Source organism: Colletotrichum fioriniae (assembly GCF_027942845.1).
Source record: "Colletotrichum fioriniae strain IMI 355084 chromosome Unknown scaffold_5, whole genome shotgun sequence".
In the NCBI taxonomy this organism is placed as follows: Eukaryota; Fungi; Ascomycota; class Sordariomycetes; order Glomerellales; family Glomerellaceae; genus Colletotrichum; species Colletotrichum fioriniae.
The window spans coordinates 1,749,407-1,765,763 of NW_027076841.1; the positions used below are offsets into that span (position 1 = coordinate 1,749,407).

Below are 16,357 nucleotides of genomic sequence, written 5' to 3' on the forward strand. Positions count from 1 at the left end.
TCTGCCACACCTTTCCCGTATGCAATAGTTCAGATGCGCCCTGAGCGGCGGACATGATGATTGATGAGACATGGCGGTAACACTCGAATGGAGGGGGGAGCTATGAACTCTGTTTTGTTTGTTCCCTGGTAAACGCAAGTTGGAGCGCCTCTAGAGCGGATACGGGCAAGACGGAATAGAGATAGGTCAGGTTATGTTCGTGTCATTTCTTGAGGCATGTCGAAATCATACCGCCAGCTTCGCACGACGGTTGCAGATACGCCCAGCAGACGGAGCCAACATCATCCCAAGAACACCTTCCAAATGAAACTGGAGACTACGAATTAGGGAGCTTTTTCTCCTTGGCCAGTTCCTCCTGTAGAATAGCATCCGTCTCGTAGGTAAAGCCACCGAGGGGTTGGTGTCACGTTGGTGGCTATCTTTTCCCGTCCAACAAGCAGATCCATGCTTGCCATGATGCCTTCTTCGTTAGTCGCAGCAGTCTGGGAAATCCCATCGAAATGGAAGAACCGCCCGCCAACTTATCACCGAGATCAATGCCCCTCCCAGCTCCGAGTCTACTTTGATATGCTAGGGCCCCATTCAGCATCGGAGGGGGGAAGGCAAAGGAGAGAGATTTTGTCCAATGTGTCACCCATTCCACTCTGGATGCTCTGGAAACTGACTCTTTTCGCTCATTTTCGGGTAGTTGGCGTCCATCATGCCGACTTTCGGAGCAAGCTTGGGAGGTTTCTCGAACCTCTCACGAGTCGTAAACGCTCAGGAGTCAGAAGGTCCCAAAGGTACTTTCCGGTATCCTCAACCAAACAACCCGGGAGGGTCTAGAGCCCAGAAAGACATCTCAAACTTCGCGGACCGGTACCTACCTCCCTATCCCAACGTCTCTCCAAGAAGTCTCACACCGAGCACCATCCGAAATCCCGATAACGTCATTTAGGTCACCTGGGATCTCAGTGGGACCTGATCGCCGCCCACGCTGCACCACCACCGCCGTCCCCCCTTCTGAGTCCTACTACTGAGAGAATTGAGTCGTCGGCTCGACCGCCTGCTTGTTCCAGGTTCTCCGTTGGTCGGTGTCTGCACCCCAATCTCATTCCTGCCAACCAGCCCTTCGCCCCCAGATCTGGTGTCGCCCTCTGACTGGCGCGCACCCATCCCGTCGCCCTGCGCTTGCACCTGCTGCTGCACCTCTGACAGGGCGCTGCTGTTCAGGCGGTTTAACGGGCTGTTCCTGCACTGGCTCCCAATACTACGATACATGACCGCAGTTACGCAAGTAAGATGCTATTCTTGCGTACTTTGTCCATACGATGTATCCAGGACCTGTGTCCGTAGAAACTCAGCTCACGGTGTCTGATTCAGCCGTTGCGCTTACGAGATCACGGTCACTTTCCGGGTCCCGGGAGAAAAGGGAAAAGATTTTTTCCCCTCTCCTCTCGTTTCTTCTGAGCATTTCTCAGCATGAATTACGTACTATTCGCCTCACAGAGGCTCCATCCCATACAGCATCAAACCTCGCCACATTGGAAATTAGATGGTGGTTCCCTCTCAGTGACTCCTGTCAGTGTGAAGACATCCCAGGCGAAGCTGAGCAGATGATGGTTGGAGGGGTTCGTCCGCGTGACCCAGCTGAGGCCGTGCCCGCTGCCCTCGTGGTGTCACCCTCTGCTGCGGGTGATCCACGGGCTCTAAAGTGTCTGGCACAGCATGTCACTTTAGAAACTTACCATTTCAGTTTGACATCATCCTTGGTTCAGCCTCACGCATCTTGGCTCATCTGCAGGTCTCAAAAGGATGGATGGTATCTGTTTTTATTTCCCGCTAGGCTCGATCATCAAGCGTCTTCTAAAGCCCAACTCATGAAGCTAGTACACAGTTGATAATCCCGTTCCCATTCGTCATGTAGCATAGAGGCATGATGTTGTGAAGTGTCAATGATTGAATTCCTATCTAGAGTCTGCCGCGGCATGACTCTCATCATGTTGACATGCAACCACTTTAGACGCCAGCCCGTAGAAACCCAAATCCCAGAAGAAAGCCGAAACCACTAACTTAAGCCTCGGAGGCGAAAGCATCGGGGAAGCGCTTCATGTTCTGCTCGAGGGAGCCGTGGTTGGCAAGGAACTGAACATAGGCACCATCGACCTTGACACGGCCAGCAGCCTTCTTCTCGAGGTACTCCTCGCGGCGAAGGGGGGTGAAGCCCCAGTTCTTGGAGATAATGATTTTCTGGCGACCAGGGAACTTGTACTGGGAGCGGCGGAGGGCCTCGAGGGCAACGGCCTTGTCTGTTTTATGTGTTAGTGACATCATTTTCCCGCCTTTCTCTAGAAAGAGGTGAGACGTACTGGAATCACGAGTGCGGATGGACATGATGATCTGGCCAATGTTGACACGGGCGACAGTGCCGTTGGGCTTACCCCAGGCACCACGCATACCGGTCTGAAGTCTATCGGCACCGGCGCAAGACAACATCTTGTTGATACGGACGACGTGGAAGGGGTGGGCGCGGACGCGAAGGTGGAAGGACTCCTTTCCGGCGGTCTTGACGAAGTACTTGTTGGCGCAAATGCGAGCGGCCTCGAGAGCCTCGGAACTCAGCTGCTCGTACTCGTTGGAGACCATGTGGATGCAGAGAGGGAAGTCATCGACAGTCGCCTTCTTGCGGCCAAGATCGAAGATGCGAATCTTGGGGTCGGGAACACCGCGGTTGAAGCGCGACTTGGGGTACGGCTGAAGAAACGATCAGTTAGTATGACGACCGATGTCTGGATGATGCTCCCAAGCCTGCGATAATCCCCTCCATCCCACTTCATCAAGTGCGTCATTCCGATCCTCGAAGATTCAAAGAGTAGTTGCCAGTTTCTCCGTTGACATGTCGCCTGTTCCTAAGTCGCACTTTGGTCCTCCTCTTTCAATGCGTGGGATTTCGTGGGATGTCGGAATTCGCGGGCGTCCAGAATTTGACGGAGGTCGCTCACCTTGTTCTTGCAGTACCGGTAGCAACGAGCGGGACGACGGGCCATTTTGACGGTATTGAGATCTCACGGGATCACTCGTTACTGCTATGTGTTGGTTAGTTGGTGGGTTGGGTTTGGTCTCCAGAACCTGGGCGTCACTCACTTTTGAATAAGTTGCGGCGATTGCGATCAGACAAGGACAATACGATTGATTTCTCAGCAAAGCGGAATGAGCAGGTGGCCATGCCGGGATCCACTTTAGGGTTAAGAGCGCGGTGAATACGCATCGTTGATTGGATGTGCCTTGCCGAAGTGACTCCCCGGCGTGTGGGGCTTACAAATCGAAAAAATAAACTCCAAAACTCCGCGATCATTTTTTCCTTTGCGAACGACAACCAGCCTCAACGCCCAGCGACCACCAGACCTAACCACCCAGCCAATTCACCCGACAAATCATTCGCAATGGCTCCCGTTAAGAAGGCGAAGAAGGACCAGAACTCCATCAACAGGTATGCTGAATTGCATCCAAATCGTCTTGCTTTGGCAATGGTCTAACCCTCTCGTAGCAAGCTTGCTCTTGTTGTCAAGTCTGGTCGCATCGTGCTGGGATACAAGGAGACTCTCAAGACCCTCCGCACCGGCAAGGCCAAGCTCGTCCTCATTGCTGGCAACACTCCTCCTCTCCGCAAGTCTGAGCTCGAGTACTACGCCATGTTGAGCAAGGTCCCCGTTCACCACTTCGGTGGCACCAACGTAAGTTGTTTTCGCACAGAAGGGAGCTGGCACTGCCTCGCTCCCTGCCTTCTCTTGCTACCGATCTCGAAGACCTCCAGTCTCTTGGTCAACCCAGCGAAGAAGTCTCTCAGGCTTTGGAGGGTGAATAAAGCTAACTTGCTACCCCTCTTCAGATTGAGATGGGAACTGCCGTCGGAAAGCTCTTCCGCTGTGGTACCTTGGCCATCATTGATGCCGGTGACTCCGACATCCTCAGCGACCAGGTCGCTTAAGTGGATTGAGTCCGGTCTGGCTGGTAACGGCGTTGGGGAATATGGTCGAAGGAAAAGGAAAAATGCATCCCGCAAATCGGGATCGCGGCTTGGGATATGCCGCTACGATACCTCGGGATTGTCAAAAGGACATGACTTTATGAAAGATCATAGGCACTTTGAATCAAAAAGGACTCGCCTGTTACTCAGCCATTTTACGATGCTCTTCGGTGTTTTTGGACTGCGGTGATCGTTGAATATCGAGTGACAGCTTAACGGATATCCTTGCCGTGCTGGATCAGAAGATGAGATGCGTTGTTACATGCCAGCCCCAACATCAATGTCACGGCCAAAGGCGAGGCAGTAGCTGGCTGCGATCGACTTAGTAAAGAATCCCTCATTGCTTTCGAGTGATTCCTCCATCAGATTTCACACCTTAACCCAGACTCGGCGCCAGGGACTTTACCATTATAAAGTTGGCTAACCACCCGCCATCCCTGTACTCGGAATGTAACCAGCATCTGGTTATCGAGTGTGTCGAGCCTAATGCCTGCCATTTTACCGGTTCGTGGTCAGGAAATTGGCCAGAGGTCTGACAGGGCTTTTGTGCCTTGAACCCGAATCTGGAAGGCCGTCAGAAGTTTTGCATTGATGGCAACATGAGAATAATTTCACGGTTCCCACCACGGTGAGTTCTGGCCGGTCTCGTGCAAAGTGCCGTCCAATGACTCGATGGGATCCCTGGGTACAAAGACGGGCCGAGCCCACTAACATCGACGGGCTCCGCATACCGGCTTCTCACCACGGGGAGAATAGGGGTGCAGGTTGCGTGAGACCCTTGGCCGTTGCATGTGCTTGCTAAGACAGCTTGGTGGCTTTCTACTATTGACAGGTACCTGACTACCAGTGCTCTTGACAGTTAACCAGCAGGCGACCGGAGTACAGGCTAAAGTGAAGCGAACGTGTACAAGAGCTACTCACCAAGGGCAATGCCTGGCTGTCTGGACAGCGAACGAGGGTGTTTCAGTCGACAGCCAGAAAGCATTGTGATCCTATTCGTTCATAACGGTTCTTGCGGTCTACGTGTTGTTGTTATTGAGAACGCGATGGGCTGGTATTACTAAAGGGAATCGATCTATAAACGTACTTAGTATTCCTCCATTTCATACTGGCCATCTAGAAGCCAGCTCCCCGAGTAACCCAAGAACTCGGAAAGAAACCATACAGCAAAGAAGGTTATCATTCATCCCATCTCATCCAAAGACGAGACGGCGTCTGCAGCATCTCATTCGCAGCGCTGGCCACTGCCTGGCACTGCCGCCATCGCCCGCTATCCACTCAAGCTACGAGCACCGGGTGACCAAGAGACGGGACTGAAACGAGACTCACCTCGGACGCATCCCAACGAGTGTAGTCTCAGCTCAGCGCAACGCAACGCAATACGGTACCGAACAATAGACTGGAGGGCAGCGAAAGGATTCATCGAAAATAGCACGCCAAAGAAAGTTTCCGTTGCCTGACCTACCACACTAAGCTGCGCCGTCAAGAAGGTGTCAAACCACCCGAGAGTTCCACGGTGACCTACCCGCAAACTACCTTTAGGTACCTACGGATAGGCTTTGCTGGATGACGGTCAGTCTTCAGAGGCGTTCGCGGGTAAAGTTAGTTGGTGTGTCCACGGCATTCCCGTCTTTTGCAGTCTGCACTCAGTCTGCACTCTGCAGGGCGCTCAAGCAACAAGCAACGCAACCCGGCGAAAACGTTTAGTGGCGCCGGGGTTGGGAGGGTGAAGAGCATTGTTCTCGTTCCATTCCTCGTTTCCTGGTTGGCCCACGTCTTCCCCTTCCTGCACGGGCTAGCGAATTAGACCCCCTGGAGCAGCCCCGAAATATCGGAAATTCACTGCAACCTGTGGACTGGACAACCGACACCGACACCGACACTCGCTGCACTTGCCGTCGAAAGAAGAGAGGAACCCAACCTATTAAGTGTCTACTTGGAAATACAAAGTACTTGTCTGAGAGGCGCTTCCTGCTGGGCTGACACCGTCTGACTTAAGCTTGCAAAGCTGCTGCTGCTGCACACCCTCTCGTTCTGCACCGCACTCCTATTTGGCTACTATTTGCCTTTCGCATATCTGGGGAGCCCAACGATCGACAACTTTCCCGCTGTTGTGTGTTCCGCGTCACCTGTTCCAAGAATAAGCAACTACATACATTTGGTGAGATAGCCTCTTCTCTCTGGAACGGAACATCGTCACTACAGAAATAACTTTCCGCACTGCCGTTGACCGCCAACCCTTTTTTTTTTCTCTCCCCTTCTCCCCTTCTCGACGAGTCTCCCCGCTTACCTCCGTTTCCCCAGGTAACCCTCCGCTGCGAACTACAACAACAATCATCGCCACAACAAAGCCTCACCGCGATACCATGTCGGCTGCTACAGCAAAGAAACCGCCCGCTGCGGGCGTCGGTCGCGTTTCCTCGACAGATTCTGCATCAACCCCTTCTGCTTCTCCTGCGAGAACACCAACGCGATCCTCTACGCCCACGGCCGCTTCTGCTGCGCGCAGAGCACCAGCTCGCTCAGGAACTCCCGTTTCCGCTCGCGCAGCTGCAACAAGGAGGGACTCTGTCCTGAGCAACAGCAACGGCAATGGTAGTTCTGAGGCCGAGGAGGCTGCGAGAGCCGAGACCCTTGCGCTATTGGATGACCTCAAGGAACGCCTTTCCAAGGCCGAGATCTCCTCTGATCAGTACAGGAAACAGGTCGAAGTGCTGCAGACGAGATTAGACGATGCAATCAAGGAGTCATCCAAACTGGAGGAGAAGGTACACGAGACGGAAGAGCAGATTGAGACGCTGAAAAATGAGAAGAGAGATGCCGCCAAGAAGATGCGTGAGATGGAAGCGATCTACGAGGCCGAGCGAAGCTCCATGACCAAGGAGAAGGAAGAAATGTCCAACAGAGAGGAGGAGATGCAGACCATCATCCAAAGACTGAAGGACAACCTGTCGCAGCGGAATGATGAGGAGGGCCGTCCTTCAAGACAATGCAAGTTTTATTCTGTCAAGCTAGAAGGCCTAAAGCTAACAGTTCTCCAGCGGCAGCAACATCTCCCAACGTTGATAACGGCAGTTTCGCACCTCCTTCGTCCCTCAACCGCAGCGATTCACGGAACAACTCGAAGCTTTTGCTCCAGAAGGATAAGCTGATCGAATCTCTGCGGCTCGAACTTGCCGAGGCCCAAATTAAGCTGGTCGAGTCCGAGAACCAGGGTGGCGGCAGACTGCAGGAGGTCGAACGCCTATTAATGGAAGCCCGCATGGCCAATGCCCGCCTCATGGAGGATAACGAGAGCTACCAACTGCTTCTCCAGGAAAAGACGCTCAATGGCGATTTCTCTAAGAATGATTTCAGCTACATGGGTGTTTCCGCCAACCAGGATGCGCTCAATGCGCTGGAGGGCCGGTCCGGAGGCGCAAGCTTGGCCGATGAGCTATCCGAGGATGCATCAGATGCCGGTGGTAACGACAATGAGCATGCCCGCCGCCTCGAATCGGAGCTCAAGTCCATGAAGGACCAGAACAAGGCGTTGACCCTCTACATCAACAAGATCATTGAGAGGCTCCTGCAGCACCAAGATTTCGAGCACATCTTAGATACCTCTACCGAGATCAAGCCGGCTGCAAACACCAACAAAGACCTCCCCGCTCCGCCGAAGGAGGGCGCTTCCGGAGCGTCGCTCTTGCAACGAGCCAAGACCATGGCCGTCGGCCCGAACAAGCCCAAACAAAGGCCCATGTCTTACATGCCTTCGGCCCAGCCAGCCAACTCGGCACATACGGACCCAGAGACGGCGCCTCGCATTCCTATCGGGAACATGACCCGATCCTCCAGCACCCGCCGTGCGCGCCCGATGAGCGAGCAGTTCACTGGTGTCAACCTCGTCAACCAGATGTACCGAGGGCCGGACGGACCCATCTCCCCGCCTCTCGGCTCCCCTCGTACTCCGCGAACGTCGCAGACCTTCTTCGGTGGCAACCCCAACGCGGCTGCGCGAGCACCCAGCGGCCAGCAAGCACCTACGGCAGGTAACTTCCCCGGCATGCGCAGCGAGACCTCGAGCACCAGCGGCGACTCGAACGACCTCACGGGTACGCCTCCCTCGCAGTCCCCTCCGCGGTCTCACCACGAGAAGCAGACCACTTTCGCTGGCAACAAGCCCCGTCCTCTGCGCCTGGTGCAGGAGAACAACGAGGCCAAGCAGGAGAACAATAAGCGATCCAGCTGGATGGGCTGGGCCTCCGGCTGGGGCAAGAAGGAAGAGGGCGCCGCTGCCCCCGGATCCAACGAAGCTATCCCCGAGTAATCGGCACATACTGACGCCGTTATGTTTATGACCTCCTTCTTTGCTTTGCATCGCATAGATTTCTTCCCTCTTATCCAACCTCATCTTAGTAACCGGACTTTGGCATTGTTGGATAAGGAAAGCAAAAAAAGACACAAGACGGGATACCCCCTGATCTGCGCTGCTTGGTTTTCTCTATGCACACGGGGTCTCGGTTGGCATTTACGGGTAGTGTACGAACGAAACATTGGGTCTGGAGGCGCTGTCCATTTCGTGGATATTATTGTTTGGCTTCTTTCCTCTTCTTATGGCTATATGTTAATGCCTTTTATATTTTGGGTACTAAACACTACACTATATCTACTCTTCAGTTTTCAACGGGGGAAAGGGAGGCAGGCAGGGACATTTGTATGGACTGCTGGAGATGGATGTGGATGATTGAGGTGGAGAGGGGAGCTTCCCTGGCGGTGTTTTGCTTCTTCTTCGATCACGAACAGGCAGCATTACCTTGAAAGGGTGCTGGAAACTTGATGACAAGCGCCTGCTACTACTACGATATGGCTTTACGGATGTATGAGTCCTTTTGGCTATGGCCTGGCTAGACGCAATGTTGGATAGATACATGAGTAATGCTGAGATGGCTTGACGTTAGTTAGACTTTTGTTCCTCGTCTCTCGTGATTTGTGCTATGTCGCGACTTGATGTGTCTAGTGTATAGTTCGTCCAGTCTCAAGGCCCGGATCAAGGTATGGCTTTTGTGAGGTTCGTGACCCGCGAAGAGGCTTGATTGTTCGAGAGGCTCATCGCAACGAGCGAGCATTTCACACCAAGCTCGAGGCAGAATCGTGACATGAATATTGACGGTAGCAAATAGTCATTTCAATTAATGAAGGCTCAACTCCTACGAACCTTTGCCAGCCTTGATAAAACTTACTATTCTCTTTCTCTCCAGAAATTACCTCAATTGTGATCCTATCTATCTTGTCTGTCTTCATCCGACAGACTATCCGACTACGTATATGCATAGACGCAACGTCTGCCGGAGACCCGACTAGATAGGGTCTTTAGTAGTCAAACGGTACGAAACAAGGGACCGAGCACTTCTCCCGCCTTGGTGCATTGCCAGCTCGTTGGACAAGCAACATGCTTCATCCTCGCTCAACCGGATCCTCGATGGCGGGAATCCGGGGGAGCATAGAGCAGTCAAGCCTGTCTCCAACTGTATATTCTCATATGAATGAACGAATCATTAGTTACACATGCGTAGTCTAAACTTTCCATACTGCGGTAATTTCGTCTTCGCACTTTGCTGATTCTATTTCAATTCACTGACACTGGAGCTTGAGAGGTAAGAGTGGTACATCTTGCTCCAGGACCTATTGTTTTGATTGTTTTGATTGTTTTGATTGTTTTGATTTTTTTGCATTTGTTTCTTTACCCATGCGCTTTCAGTGCTTTCCAAGCGCCTACAACCGGCTGCTACCGCTGCCGACAAAGGCGTCGAGCTTCTTCTGGTCGTAGACGTCCGCCTCGACCAGCTTCTCCCACTTCTACCGTTGCATTGGTTAGCAAAAGCTACCATCCATCTTTCCCAACGTGACAGAAAGGGAATCAGGCGAGATATAAGAGAGGAGGATGGGAAGAGTTTTGGAACGAAACAGCAAAAAAAAAAAACGTACCTTGTCTCCTGAGACCTTGATGAGGGTGGGCAGGTTAGTCACGTTGAACGGCGCCTGTCTCCACGGGTTCTCCTTTGTTCTCCATCTGTCATGAAGTAACTATTATTAGCACAAAAAAAAAAAAAAGATGTCATTTTCATAGGCCCCTTTTTGAGAGAATGGTTTCCCACAGATGATATATCAATATGAGAAAAAAATTGGTCGTTGTTCATGCGACTACTGCACACGAAGAATGGAGAAGGGGCACAGAGGTGTCGGGGGTGCAAGTTCAACTCACTCATCGGGCAGCCCCGCGTAAACGACCCGGACGGTCTCTTCACCGCTGCCAAACTTCTTCTCAATGTACGGCTCCGCGGCAGTGCAGTCGCCGCACCACGACCTTCCGTTGCGGTGCGAGGCGTAGACGACGAGGAACGCCGGCTTGGTCTCGCTGGCCTCAGCCACGAGAGCCGCGGCGACGGCCGAAGCGGGCTCCTTTGTGGTAATGACGGGCATGGTGTATTTGTGTACGTGTGTCTTTTCAGGGTGAAGGTTACGTTTAATGTGAGTAAGTAACCTGATGCAAAGCGAGCAGAATCAAAGTGCCTCGGCTGCTGTTCTCGACGTGTTATATGACTCGAAAAGAAGGCAGCGAATGGCATAATACACTCAGTCGTTTGCGTTATTTCGGGGGTGGTTCACGAATATGCAAAGATGGCATGTCCCGAAGCTTATCCGAACAGCCTCACACAATCGTACCCTTCTCGAGCCCAGCAGAAAATCACCAACATCTATCGCACAAAGCAAAGAGGCACATCTGGTTACCAATTCCGAATGCAACGAAACTTGATAATGGGACTAAGTTAGTAAGCAAGCTCACTCGCGAGGCCAAACAATTGCCAGCCCGCTTGGAGATATGAGCGAGAAACACAGAAACCCTGCAACACAAAGTCTAGTAAAAGACTATGGGTCTGTACGAACATCGTTCAGCACGTCAAATAACTAACTGATGTAGGACAAAAAAGTCAAAAAGATGTATGACAACTGTGAGATTCGAACTCACGCCTCTTTCGAGACCAGAATGCTCCCTGGTATCAGGGAAGATGTAGGTCGCTTTAAGGCAGCCTGTCATCTTGAGTCTGGCGCCTTAGACCGCTCGGCCAAGTTGCCCGATTCCGAATCACTCGTAGATTCTCGAGTGGATCAGATGTGGATGCCAAAATATTGTGCAGAGGAGGCTCAATAACCCTTTTCCTCCTGTTAGTCTTCATGCCATCGTGACCCCCCCTCTTCTGTTCCCTTCCCCCCCAATCTCCACCAGTACGCAGTAAATAATTATACCTTGGTCAGTCTGGCACATTCATCACCGGGTGCACTGTACTGAGAGAGTCGGGCTTCCTACCACGTACCCTACTCCGCACTACGTAAGAAGAGTCCGAGGACAATACACAAAAAGCAAACAAGAGATGTGCAAAAAAAGCAAAGATAGAGGGTTGCGGTGGGCTCGGCCCGCCTCCGATCGGAGAGGTCAACTTCCAGGGTGCCTGGGCATCAACCCCTCCTAAAACCCCCCCACGTTGCTTGGGGGATCTGTTTACTTTTACCCACAGATCGTCCCCTTGTGATGTAAAGGCGGTCAGTGGGAAGCCCTCGTCCTTTGATGAGTTGCCAGCTGGCAGGGTCATGCGAGATGCACACAAACATGTTTCGGGATGAGGGCCTTGGGTGCATGATTGCGGAGGATGTCTGTTTATTCTTGGGTTAGCGGGGGCTGGCCGGTGGCCAAGTAACTGAGGCTCTGCCATGTCAAGATTGTCTACGTGTGTGGGCCTTGTGAGATGAAGTAAACAGGTAGGCATGTTTTGTGGCAAATGAATGCCCAGTCTCAGAGAAGCTAGTATCGGCATTCTCTAGCTGTCTACCTGGCTCTGGGCTACCTTATCCATCGCGAACATCGCTTAGACTGCACAACCTCCAGTCGAAACTGACTTTCTTGTTTTTGTCGCGCACCTCTGTGGGCGGGCCTGACCCCTTGTCCTCTGATCTCCTCTGTTGGTCGTCAAGTTTCGTTACAATTACAACAGCGTAGTTGCTACTTTTCCCTTTCTAATGAACCCAAGAGCTGAAAAAGGCCGTCGCAAAGAAGATTCCCATACTGGTAAAGAAAGCAACGCAAAACCCAAATGCCCTAATCCTTGCCCCATATGAAGAACGGTCCTGTGCCTGAATGAGTGCGTTTCGCTGTCCTATCCCGTGATTTGCTGTGCCGAGGAATGGCATGTGGTCCACCAAAATTGTGGTCTGGCTGGATGAAGAAAGTCAAACGCAAGAAACAAAAGCTGCGTGAAAACGCCAGCTGGAGATACAAGAGTCATCGTGATCAGCGATGCTCTCAGTAAGAAAAGTATATACAGTTCGCTTTTGTCTGTCTTTGTTCCCAAGCATTTGTTGCTGGAAAGCCTCGCTCAACGCCGCTTTTCCCCCTGAAATACTATGCTATGCCATGCACGCTCAATATACAGAACAAACTGACAAAGAAAAATGATCGAAAGTGCCGACCTCCAGTGAGGGAGATGCCCTAAGGTTCAAGACCTGGAACCTCTCCAGGGAGTGTTGTGTTTGGTCGGAGAGAAGGATCGTTGGCCGAGTTTGGCTTCACTGTTGTTCTGCCAGAAATTGGTGCGCTTCTAACCCGCTGGCTCAACGGTAAAGAATAACGCACGACGCCTTTGACGATCAAGTCGAATTCATCCTGGATGATACGACCCCATCGCTCAGAGCCTCCTGCAGAGTGGTTGCCCGGAAGATGAAGTCTCATGGTGCCCGTCGATGCCGATACACCCTTATTGAAGAAAGACCCCTCAAAAGATAACGGGCTATCAAACTCCATAATGGTTCCGAGTCGCATGTTTGGAGCATTGTCTTCGTCTGGTGGATCATCGGGAGGATCATCTCGAATGTGCATGTCTGGATCTTCTAAGTCCCCTTCATGTGGCCGCTTCCACCAGTCAAAGTCGGTACCCGCGTGAGGCGACTTTGCAAATATCTCCAGATTCGCCTGATCGATAGAGACAACCACGATGTTGGGGTTGTGGGCTTTGACCGTCAGGTCGAACATCAGTTCTGGGTCGCTGGCCAAGACGTTCTTGACAGAGACCAACTGAATGTCTGTCAGCGGCTGCGAGGTCGCGAACATGAAGCCGATCGCGCCAGTAATGACGAGGAGCAGCATCATGGTGACAACCAAACAAGCTGCGAATCGATTCAGGTAGGATGGTTGCTGCCTGTACGTCTGTGATTCGAGATTCCGAAGATTTGCAGGTTGACGTCTGCTCCTCCTGGAAGACCTGACTGTAGACGAAATCAACGGGGTGCGCTCGTCGTCAGCGCCAGTGGTCGTAGTATCGTCGGCCGCATCATAACGAGCCATCTGAATCGACGATCGCTTTCCGAGTGCGTGAGGTCCACCTCTAGCGGAGCTTGCAACCCTGGGACTAGGAGGGCCGGATGACTGTCTCGAGGTGTTGCCCGAGAGCTTAGACCGAGCAGCATTTGGAAAGAGTGATTCGTTGTCGAAAAGTGAGGGGTGTGAGTTTCCTGGCTGTCGCCCCCAGCGACCAAAGTGATTGTGGTGGTGATGCCTACTCGTACCTCTGCCCGATCCTGGGCCCACACTCCTGCCGCTGCCCTTACCATCTTCATCGACGCCAAGGCTCTCTGCTCCATTGCTATTAAACGTGTTGACGAACTTCATACTCTTTTTCAGCCCGACAGCTGCGGCGGCGGCGCCGCTGCCCTGTAGAGCCTCGTGGATTGAGCGCATCCCCATACCGCCAGGTCTGTCGGCCTGGCTAATCATCGAAGTAGCGCTAGGTGTCCGCGAGTGAAATCTGCGCCTGTCCCCGACATCCGGAGGGTTACTATCGTAAACGAATGTTTCTTCCGAGTCTGACGTATTCGCCTCGTCAACGGCGCTGGCCACTTTAGCCTCAAAAATATCTGCTTTCGAGGATGCTGATTCAAGTCTAGTCAGTAAACTGCTCATAAATGGTATATTCCGTATAATGGGTAAGCTGCAAAGGGAAATCCAGATGCGATATCGGAACTGCCGCGGAGAGCCCACTATCTCTGCTCGCGGTCCCGAAAACGTTGTTTCGAGCGGCGACAAAGCATCAGTTGCTGCAGACACTGATCGCAGACTGTGCTGGTGATGCCGAAGGGTCCTAGAAGAGTACAAAATTGAATCTGGTGTCTCACCATTGCCAGAATTGACTGTGGGTTGCTTCCGGCTCGTCTTCTTCTTGTCTTTCTTGGGCCTAATCGTCTCGGTACTTGGCTTTGCCCTAAGTGTGCCGCTGCTGACTTCCAATTTAGAAGCAGGTGCCAATGCCACCTGGGGAATAGACGACACGGTTTCCGTCTCGACTATGAGAGAAGACCCTTCTCCAGTTGCTTTGCTCTTGCCTTGCTTGTTGGATAGCACACTAGACTGTCGCGTCACCGTCGGGGCAGGAGCGGAGCTCTGCGATCGTACTCTGAGCGTTCCGTTGTCGCCCATGTTATCGTGGGCCTGGAGGGCTCCCCTGCTAAGGCGAATGGTGCGATTGTTGTCCACTTGCGTCGCCAGGCTTTCGGCACTCACAGCAGCCTCGTGGGCCAACTTCTCGTTGACCTGCTCCAGCGTAGAGTCCATTTGCCCTGGCGAATTCGGCAAACTTACTTCCTGTACTGTTTCCAGAGTCGAGCCGTTTACGGTTACTGGGGTTCGCACGCCAGATGGTAGTTGCGAGTCGTCGGTTTCGCTCTCTGACATGGAAGGGAGGGTGTCCGGTTGTGGGGACGGAGAGGCTTTCGTGAGATTCACTCTCGTGGCTTCCTGCTCAGCTTTTCGTGCAGTAGGCGGAATATGAGGCTTGTTGAGCTGAGGAGGGGGCGAGCGCAAGCGAGGCGACACAGGCCAGCGCGGGCTGTCTCTCGTTTGAGCTACCTCAGTATTGAGGGGCGCCTTCTGAGGGTTGATGGATTTAAGGAAGGATTCTTGGGAATTCGGGAGTAAAGTGGGAGTTGTCGCGGCGGAGAGCGTCCTTGACGACGTCGCTGGTCCTGGTATGTTGGTATTGGACCTGGGTGTCCGTACTGCAGTCAAGTCCTGTTGGCTGCTCTTACGCGATCTCAGGCCGGGCGTAGATGCCGATTTGGGCGCGTGAACGGGCTTCTGTGCCTTTCGTGACGGGGAGGTGTCGCGGGAGTTGTAGGGTGATGGTGTTAAAGACGTTGTGCCGGAGGATTGTTTAGAGTGCGGTTGGGTCTCGGCGGCGTTGTTTGAGGGAGTAGTGGTGGACGTCTCTGTGTGTTCTATGCGTGACTGGCTTGCGTCAGAGGGCCCGTTTGTGGTGCTGGATGTCTTTTCCATGGCCGAGGATTTTCAAGTGAGACAGCAAAGGGAATGGAGCCTCGTCTAGTCCTCATACCAATCGAATGTGGGTATTGTTAACTCGGGAGCCGGCAATCGTAGTTCGGAAGCAGGCCTATCATGATGTTCGACAATGCGACGTGGGATAGGATGGATTTCTGGGTGGAAGGCAGGGACCCTATCGGGAATCTGGGAATAACGTCTGAGTGGTTGTTGTGCTGCTTCGGGGCCGATTTGAGGCAAGACGAATGCGCGGTCGTGTCTAGGTTTCGTGGTCGACGGAGTGCTAAGCTACTGACGATTGGGCTGCTGTGGAGCTGTTTGACAGGAATACAAGAGTGAGAGTGATTCGCAGAATGTTTCCTGGTAGAAAAGAATACGGGTTGACAACGAAGAGTAAGAAGCTCTAAATGAGGGGATTGGAGGGGGGAAGAAACCAAGTGTGGTGGTGTAAGTTGAGAAGGGGAGTGTGTGGTGTGTCTAATGTAAAAGACGAAGACGAAGGCGGTTGGATGTGGTGGAGGTTGTGGGAGACCAGACGGGAATGAGGTCAGTAAGGTCAGTCAGTGCAAACCTAAGGTAAGCCAAAATTTGCTGGGTGCGCTGGCACTGGTGAATGGATGGATGGCGTCGGTGCTGGTGAGGAAGGCACTTGTTGGTGCTGGTAACTGGGTGATTGGGGAATTGGGGGGGGGGTGGATGGGCTTTGGGAGAGAGAGAAGGTCAGTCGGGTGGTATGTGCTGGGATGGACCGGTCGGTAAGGAGCGGGCTCTAGCGTGTGACGCCTACGACCTGCCCAGCGAGAGAGTCTCAGAGAGACCTCAGCGGCCCAAGGTTGGGTGAGAAAGCACCTGCCGGAAAGTAGTGCCTTGTTTGCCAGGGGAACAAGGAAGGCAAGGTACCTAGGCACATGGCCCGTGATACGGTCGGTACGTAGTTGCAAGTAGCCAGCCACCCGTAAGGACCCATGCGCCATGCTGTTGCTGGGGGC

The 16,357-nt window shown here is 52.9% G+C and overlaps 4 protein-coding genes and 1 non-coding gene across 5 annotated transcripts; 2 read left to right on the forward strand and 3 right to left on the reverse strand.

Moving 5' to 3' along the window:
• Positions 1–3,422: 3,422 nt before the first annotated feature.
• RPL30 (60S ribosomal protein eL30) lies at positions 3,423–3,967 on the forward strand (the record flags this gene model as incomplete). The annotated part of the gene is made up of 3 exons (XM_053191318.1): positions 3,423–3,469; positions 3,527–3,713; positions 3,869–3,967. 3 exons carry the CDS (start codon positions 3,423–3,425, stop codon positions 3,965–3,967), a joined length of 333 nt encoding a protein of 110 aa, XP_053051301.1.
• Positions 3,968–6,372: 2,405 nt separating this feature from the next.
• On the forward strand, positions 6,373–8,315 carry N0V96_005155 (uncharacterized protein; the record flags this gene model as incomplete). The annotated part of the gene is made up of 2 exons (XM_065757316.1): positions 6,373–6,997; positions 7,048–8,315. The coding sequence occupies 2 exons, from the start codon at positions 6,373–6,375 to the stop codon at positions 8,313–8,315; spliced, it is 1,893 nt and encodes a 630-aa protein (XP_065614085.1).
• Positions 8,316–9,760: 1,445 nt separating this feature from the next.
• Positions 9,761–10,468, reverse strand: N0V96_005156 (uncharacterized protein; the record flags this gene model as incomplete). Its single annotated transcript, XM_053191320.1, has 3 exons — positions 9,761–9,844; positions 9,974–10,058; positions 10,251–10,468. The coding sequence occupies 3 exons, from the start codon at positions 10,466–10,468 to the stop codon at positions 9,761–9,763; spliced, it is 387 nt and encodes a 128-aa protein (XP_053051303.1).
• A 522-nt stretch (positions 10,469–10,990) lies between these two features.
• Positions 10,991–11,122, reverse strand: N0V96_005157. The gene has a single exon. It is a non-coding gene; the product is annotated as a tRNA-Leu (tRNA).
• A 1,408-nt stretch (positions 11,123–12,530) lies between these two features.
• On the reverse strand, positions 12,531–15,365 carry VAC7 (Vacuolar inheritance and morphology protein; the record flags this gene model as incomplete). The annotated part of the gene is made up of 2 exons (XM_065757317.1): positions 12,531–13,966; positions 14,210–15,365. The coding sequence occupies 2 exons, from the start codon at positions 15,363–15,365 to the stop codon at positions 12,531–12,533; spliced, it is 2,592 nt and encodes an 863-aa protein (XP_065614086.1).
• Between the last annotated feature and the right edge of the window lie 992 nt (positions 15,366–16,357).